The sequence below is a fragment of the Bombina bombina genome, chromosome 6, assembly GCF_027579735.1.
Source record: "Bombina bombina isolate aBomBom1 chromosome 6, aBomBom1.pri, whole genome shotgun sequence".
In the NCBI taxonomy this organism is placed as follows: Eukaryota; Metazoa; Chordata; class Amphibia; order Anura; family Bombinatoridae; genus Bombina; species Bombina bombina.
Genome location: NC_069504.1, coordinates 95,304,917 through 95,313,099, shown reverse-complemented (window position 1 = coordinate 95,313,099; position 8,183 = coordinate 95,304,917). Strand labels below are relative to the sequence as shown.

The window sequence follows — 8,183 nt, the reverse complement described above, 5'->3', positions numbered from 1 at the left end:
TTGAGTTTTATGTTCCTATAACATAATCCGATACATTGTGTACCTCTGTTCATGAGAACCAAATTGCATAAAAGCATTGCAGTTATGACAACAATGAAAGCAAAAAAACAATAATAAAATTATAATCAAGTAATATAATTGTAACTTGTGTTGACAATAGGAATAAAAACACTGTTGAACATTTGGTTGGCACAGCAGGAACCAGAGGTTGCATGAAGTTCAGCAGTGTACTCGGTCCCATTACTGGGGTATGTGTGACGGGAACAATATATAAAGAGCAATATAATACACATGTTACACTAGCAGTTATTCAACACCATCCAGAAGTCATCCTATTTCTACTGTCTCAGTCATAAAAATAAAAAAACTCAGTGTTGCTACATTATTTATGAGGACGCTCGATAATTATCATTTAAGCACAGCTGTCTAGTTAGATTAGAAATTTATGTCAAAATCCTATCTCCTTGAATGCATCCCCATGGGTAGCACTGAAATTGCCCGTAGTGAGCTCTATGAATGCATAGAAACCCTTTATTAGTGATTAGGATGCTGCATGCTAATACATGGATTTCCCCATTTAACCAGATTCTTATACAATTTATCTTTGTTCATTCAAAAGTAATCAGGTATCAATGCCAGTAAATGCCACTAGGGACTTTCTATGTAAACTATATTATTAAAATACTGAAGTCTGTCTCAAAGCATGCAAGAACGGATACAGCGATGAATCAATTTTCTGATTCGAGCTTTGGAACATTAAAACTATTTTTTTTTTATTAAGATATAATCTGTAAAATTATATTGTATTAAGTGGTATCCCCTGAAACCCGAAGAATAGAAAAACTCTTATTGTCTCTCTAAAATGCAATGCTGGCACAATAACACTGTATTACTATTTTCTACAATGCTATAGTTTACATCCGAATAAATGATTTACATGCAAATATCTTTATTTCCTGGAGTCAGCAGCCACAGCTACTAGAATTTTATATTTAGCACCTCATTTTTTGTGATATTCTACATATACCTCTTATAAAAAATAAACTTTGCCTAGTTCTTAAAAAATATGCCTTTGTCCAGTCCCTGTAAATTCTGTAATCTGGGTATCTATATATTGCTCATTGCTGAAGGGACATAAAGCATGTTGCAGATTAATGGAATAGGTGATGTCTTTATGCAAGTGCATTGTGATGTCAAAAGCACTTCCTTTCTGCTTTTTCTCTGGAGAACAGAGGGTATTACAGACCCCTAACTTAGCACCAAGAGGGATATGCAGCCCCTTATTAGAAACAATGTAAAATGGAGATCACCTGCACCATAATTCCCCAAAATATTGGTGTTAAAGGGACATTCCAGTCCAAATTTAAATGCATATAAACAAATTACATATTTAAATAGAAAGATATTTGCAATATACATGTATTAGCAAAAATGCCTCTATTAAAAGTTATCACTGTTTTAGTGTTAACAATATTTGCTGCACGTGCATGTGAAGCATAACAAGAAATTCTCAATGCACCAGCATTTTAAATACTACAGCTGCTCAGAGCACCAGTGGGTCTTGAATCATATCAGCAATTAACAAATTGAGTGATTACCAGATGTTACAAGCACCTTAGGCTCTCTGAGCAAGTGCTGTGTTTAAAATGCTGGTGCACGGTGCATACTTATATACACTTTTGAAACAGCTATAGTTTTTTATAAGAAGCATTTTTGCTAATATATATATATTACAAAAATGCTTCTATTCAAATTTGAAAGTCATCCATGTGGATTCCAATTTTGGCTGGAATGTCCCTTTAAGAAGGAGGGCATATTGTAATTCCTCTCCTCTCCCCTGTACCACCTAGAATGAAAGAGGGGAAGTTCCTCTTTTGAATAAGCAGTCTCTGATCCCTCTGGGATTAAGGTTATCAATATGATCCAGATTTATCATCCACGGGCAGACAGGGGCAAACATATTCACCCCTGTCAAACTGGCTTCTTCTCTGGTGGGCAGCAATCCACATTTTCCATTGCACACAAGCACATCTGTGTGCACATGTGCAACCCATCCCCTGCCGGTGCACAGCCAATCACGCACGAGAAGGAGCTGTCAATTTCCCAGGTTGGAAGAGACTGGAAAGATTTAAATTCTCGACCTAAGAGGTGGAGAACAGGGCAGGGAAGCAACAGTCTGATGACCTCTGCCTGATAAATCCTAACTGCAGGTTCGCTTGTGCAAACCTGCAGTCAAAGGGGAGAGAAGGTTTTGATAAATTGAGCCCTTAGTGGTATGGTGATCAGCTGTTACACTGAATAATAGGAAGGTTTTATAGCTGGAGGGTGTTATAAAAAGGAGCATAAAAGGTTGGTTGCCTGCTAGGGCTGTGTCGCTTAAGTCTTTTTTTATGCCAAGATTACTACCACGTGGTGCTAATATCAATGTTAATATGGAGTGGGGTCCCTATCTAATCTCATGAATCACATAGATGTTTTTCCCTCTTACTAATGAGTGGTCTAATGATGCTGGCATTATGGCAATCACCTAACTAATGTGCGCATTTATGCAAATGTAGTGGCTCCAAATAAGTCTCTGGGGACGATTTATTAAAGTGAGGATGGACATGATACAATGTAGCGTACCATGTCCTCTGCACATTGATAAATGCCGACAGCATACGCTATTGGCATTTATCATTGCACAAGCATTTCTTGTGAACTGCTTATGCAACGCTGCCCCCTGCAGATTTGCGGCTAATCGGTCGCTAGCAGGGGATGTCAATCAGCCCGATCATATAGGATCGGGCGGATTGATGTCCGCAGCCTCAGAGCAGGCGGACAAGTTATGAAGCAGCGGTCTTTAGACCACTGTTTCATAACTTCTGTTTCCGGCGAGCCTGAAGGTTCGCATGGAAACAGGGGCATCAAGGTCCATTCGGAGCTTGATAATTCAGCCCCTCTATCTCTACAGACAACACACACACCACATACACAAAACAATCCTGCTTCAAGTGAAAGGAGAAATAACATGATTCTCATGACTAAATAAATATGCTATAACTAACTATATATGAAAGAGGAAATGGTATAATTGTACACTTATGTGACCTTTTATCAAAAGTCTACATAGGATGATTTATAAGTGAAAGTATTTTATAATTTGTATAGAAAACATAGTTATATGTTGGCATTTCAAGAAGGTTAATTAAAGGGACACTGAACCCAAAATTGTTATTTCGTGATTCAGATAGAGCATGCAATTTTAAGCAACTTTCTAATTTACTCCTATTATCAAATTTTCTTCATTCTCTTGGTATCTTTATTTGAAATGCAAGAATGTAAGTTTAGATGCCGGCCCATTTTTGGTGAACAACCTGGGTTGTTCTTGCTGATTGGTGGATAAATTCATCCACCAATAAAAAGTGCTGTCCAGAGTGCTGAACCAAAAAAATAGCTTAGGTGCCTTTTTTTCAAATAAAGATAGCAAGAGAACGAAGAACATTTTACAATATGAGTAAATTAGAAAGTTGCTTAAAATTGCATGCTCTATCTGAATCACAAAAGAAAAAAATTGGGTTCAGTGTCCCTTTAATAATAAAAGTTTTTTGTCATAATCATTATATCTATCAATTACATGCATTTTCATAAATCTGCTGACACAAAGAATTTATTTCTGTAAGAAAAAAAGCACTGGAAGTAAATGAGTGAGTGCAGAAGTGTTAGAAAAAAGTTTCTGCATAGAGGTAAAAATGGGATTTAAAAAAAAAAAATCTAAATTAATTTGCAATAAATTGTATTACATAATATCAATGTTTCCATGATTACAACATTCTGTAAGATTTATATCAGTCTTACCATTAAACGACAAATACACTCTTGCCTGGGGTTGTGAGTATCCTTTTCCAATGCTTGAAAACAAAGCCAGTCCAGTCAACATCTGAATCGCTGAACTTGCCATATTAACAAAATATTTATTACAAATATACACACTTGTATCCACACCTTGTAACCTATAAAAGAAAAGAAAACACATGATATAATTTATTCTATGAAATAACAGATTTTCAGTACAATATTATTCATCAATTTTCTGGCATGAATAGAAACTCCACCTGCTGGAAACAGAATCTCACATGAAAGCCAAGAGGAGCAAGCCAAGACTTGAACACTGAATGTACATTGTCAGCTTTGTTATTTGTGACTATATTCTACTATTAATCATGGGCACAGATTCACCAAGATCTCTAGTGACAGAAACTCCCCACTTACTGGTTTAAGCAGATTTATTACCATATAAGGCAGCTCTCCTAAACTTAGTGAAGAAGATCCCCAAGATAACACTAGAGGAATATGATTGATACAAGTTATCATGTATCATCAAGTACAGATGTCTCTGGTAGTTTTAACCATTCACAAAATGAGTGTTTCTGTGAATTGTGTCCATATTGACTACAGGTTGGATGAGAACATGTTCCATGCAAAGTGTGTATGGCCATAATTCATTCACATTATGTGGACAGTGAAAAGCACCAAATGAAGCTTAGTGCTTTGCTCTTTAAAGGACCACTAAAATTGCATAATTAACAAGTGCATAATAAAAATAAAATGAACTTACTCTGAATTTCACAAACGCAGTAGATTTTTTTTCTGGCAAATTATTTTTTTTTATCCCATTCACCAGCCCCCTGTATCATGTGACAGACATCGGCCAATCACAGACTGATATCAGTAGGAGCTGATGCCTCAAAAAGTATATATAAAGAAAGATTGTGTAAAATTTGATAATGGAAGTAAATTTGAAAGATTCTTAAATTTGTGTGCTCTTTCTGAATCATGAGTTTAATTTTGACTTGCGTGTCCCTTTAAAGTCCCACTGATTCTTAAAATGAAAACACAATAATTCGGAAATTGAATAAGATATCTCTATTACCGGATACTCTGATAGTACCACTGAAACACTACTCATCCGTGTGCATCATTTACAGGTGAAATTAGAGTCAGGATGTTGACTTGATTTACATAACCAATGAGTTAAGAGAGTGAGGGAAGTAAGCAACAAGCTAGCCCAAAAATATTCTGACACTGTTTCAATGTAGCCATTTTAATAATAAAGACTAAGCTGCTTTTAAGCCCTTGTGGGGCAGACTTGCATAAGTGAGTCTGCTTCCCTCAATGTAAGCAGTTATCATCAGTTTCATTTTACACTCTCCTCTGAGGTGGCAAATTAAAATCACCCAGCACATACTTGTTTGGGTTGATTGACAGGCCCTTCTCTTGCGCAATTGATCCAAATAGTCTGTAATCATGTACATGGTCCACTGCCTGTTCAATATGAAGCAATGCAGACCGTGTCTCAAGTTAAGAACCTTGTCTTCACGGCCCTTAGTACATAGTGCCTTAATACCAAAGTTAACAATGACTGAAGGCATAAAGTGAGAATTTAAAAATGACTATTAAAAAGGGACATAAATGTCAAAATGCAATTTTAATAGATTTTTCAGTTCTCTTCTACTATCAAATTGAGTTTGTTTTCTTGTTTGAAAAGCATACTTAGGTAGGCTGAGAAACAGCAGTGCACTACTGAAAGCTAGCTGCTGATTGGTGGCTACAAACATTTGCCTTTTGTCACTGGCTCAGCAGGTATGTTCAGCTAGTTCCCAGCAGTGCATTGCAGCTCTGGTGATAACTTTGTGTGGGGTTAAACAACATTTATATGCAAACAACAGTGTAATACAATTTTCTGGCACATTAGAGTGTTTTTGTTCACATTTACATCACTTTAATCTACTATCTGTTCTATATAATAAAGAGAATGTTTGTTTCTAAAATTCTGTTACTATCAAATTAACAGTTTTTTCCTTTCCCCAAACACTCCAGTGTCTCAGCTGTGATAACATCTTCCAGACTTCCCTTCAAAAGAGCTAAGGGCATTATTATATTCTCATCAAAATGCCTTGGCAGGCCAAAACAAACTGAAGATCAATTCAGTTCCAACACAATTTAGATGCAGTGAGGATTACAAATCACCTGATGAAATAGCCAGGCAACCTCTGTGACTGTAGTTTAAAGAAAACCAGGGATTAAACTGCTTTCCGTTCCCTTCTGTCAAGAACTATGTCAGAGACTGAAGATTTATAAGTATTATCCTTGTGTATATATAATATTTAGCCAGTCACTAACCTGCATAAAATATGTAGATGTAGTCCAATTTTTTTTTTTTATACAAAAATAGGTTTCAAATAATATTCTCACATAAAAGAGATTTATTAAAAATATATATTTTTTTATTTATAAACATTTCCTTTTTTTAGCTACATCTCTAATTGCTACTATGATGATAATATATACATTTATATATCTATAGACATGTAACTGATATTATTGCCACTATTAAAAATGCTAACCATGTGTTATGAAAACATCTTAAAATTATTGCTACTGTAAAAGAAAACCAGCGTTAAAAAAATATATAAGAATAAAAAAATAAAGCAAGCATGGTCTTTTGTATTTTACGCAGGGCAGGTTACCAGAAAAAGCTTACTTGGATCAGAGCCACGTGAGGCTAACAGATAAGATTATAAAGCTGCAGGAAGAATGTTATCCCCAGAGAGCAATTAACCCTACAGCATTACAATTATACATTGCTGGGGGACTTATCTATGGAAATCCTTTATATACAGGTGTCAGAGCTCAAAGGCAGAGGTTTTACAGCGTTCATAAGCTATAGCTAAAGGCATTGACTGTGCTCTACACTCAAAACGAGAAATGCCCATGAAAATGCCAGTAAGAAAAGTTTAAAAAAAAAATAACTTACCCAAGTTTAGAAGAGATCAGTTTAGTTCATTCATCTGTCCTTGCTTCTCATTTTGCTGCTGTATATAAATCCCCAAACGCCTATTATTTCAAGCAAATCTCTGGTATAGATTTGGTTTGTGGTATAATCCCAGTTTCTGCTCTCCTATTGCGCCTGAGAGCTCTTCTTTCAATTTCAGAATCCTTGGTGAAGTTCAGTGAATGGAAATAAGCAGGGGAGCCTTTTGACTATAAGGAGAGAGACCTTGGTGTCCAATTACAGAGCTCAGTGCTGCTGCTGTCCTTATTCTGTAACCCTCACACAGTCTGAGAGCCTGAGCCAGCTCTGCTCCACTCTCTGCAAACAGCTCCAGCTCCTACATAATGTAACAGCCACACCCTCATCCCAACTGCACTGACACCAAGTCAGACAGAAAGGAAAACACAGTGCACAGGCTGCTGCTGCTGTTCATGTGCAGGTCTCTCCTTGTCCAAATAATGTGGAGGAGTCCTGTAGTGAGTTGCTGCAATAAGTGTGCTACTGATCCCAAATAGATTCTTATAACAGGGATATGTTATTAATCAAGTGATATTATTGTATTTCTATATAAAGTGTCTATTTTAAAACTTTACTAATCTTAAACTGAATCACGTGCCTGTAAAATGTCAAAGGGTCGTATAAGCCACATTTGAAACACACAGTAGTATATTTGACTTCAAGCATTTTTGTAATAAATGTTTGCAAAAAAAAAAAAAAACTGCTAGTAAAAGTAAAGGGGCATTAAAGTCATTGGCACTATTGAATTTGGTTGTGGTTTGCAACTAATAATACTAATAACATTAATAATAATAATAACATTAATAATAATAATAATAATAACATTATTATTAATAATAATAATAATAATAATAATAATAACATTAATAATAATAATAATAATAATAACTATCACATTCACAAGGCACTTGATAATGTAAAGTGTGATTAAAAAAGTGACTGGTTATTCTTTAATATATCTAAATACCAATCTCATAGTTTTTCAAAAGGGACAGTGTACTCTAATATTTTGTTCCTTTTAGGGCCAGATTAAGAGTGGATATCAGGTTTATCGCGGCTGTTTGCGTGCATTGGAAGTAGCGCACGTATTACCAGTTGAAAGTAAATGCAATTGTTTGAGCGCAACACACAGTGTGTGTTACGTGTACTAACTATTCAATCTACAGGCTACAGTCAGCAAAGTAAGGGTCATAAAAATAAAAAATAAAGTTTTTTTTTTTAAATACACTGACTCTACAGCCAGTGCCGCGGTGCCCCTCGCTGCAATGCGTCTGTAGGCACATGCATATTGTGCCTAATGACAAATCCGGCCCTGGGTATAAATATACTGTATATTGTACCAAAATACTAT

At 35.7% G+C, this 8,183-nt stretch overlaps 1 protein-coding gene across 2 annotated transcripts in view; it reads right to left on the bottom strand.

Moving 5' to 3' along the window:
- SEMA3C (semaphorin 3C) overlaps positions 1 to 7,152 on the bottom strand; it is a 364,490-nt gene extending 357,338 nt beyond the window's left edge. The window contains exons 1-2 of one of the 2 annotated variants that reach the window (XM_053716519.1): positions 6,797 to 7,152; positions 3,838 to 3,992 (exon numbers count right to left, since the gene is read on the bottom strand). In XM_053716519.1, the coding sequence (XP_053572494.1) occupies positions 3,838 to 3,940 (103 nt within the window). In that variant the 5' untranslated portion in view covers positions 3,941 to 3,992; positions 6,797 to 7,152. Of the gene's footprint in view, positions 1 to 3,837; positions 3,993 to 6,796 lie in introns of those variants that run through there. The other variant, XM_053716520.1, reaches the window with a different exon arrangement.
- Positions 7,153 to 8,183: the final 1,031 nt, after the last annotated feature.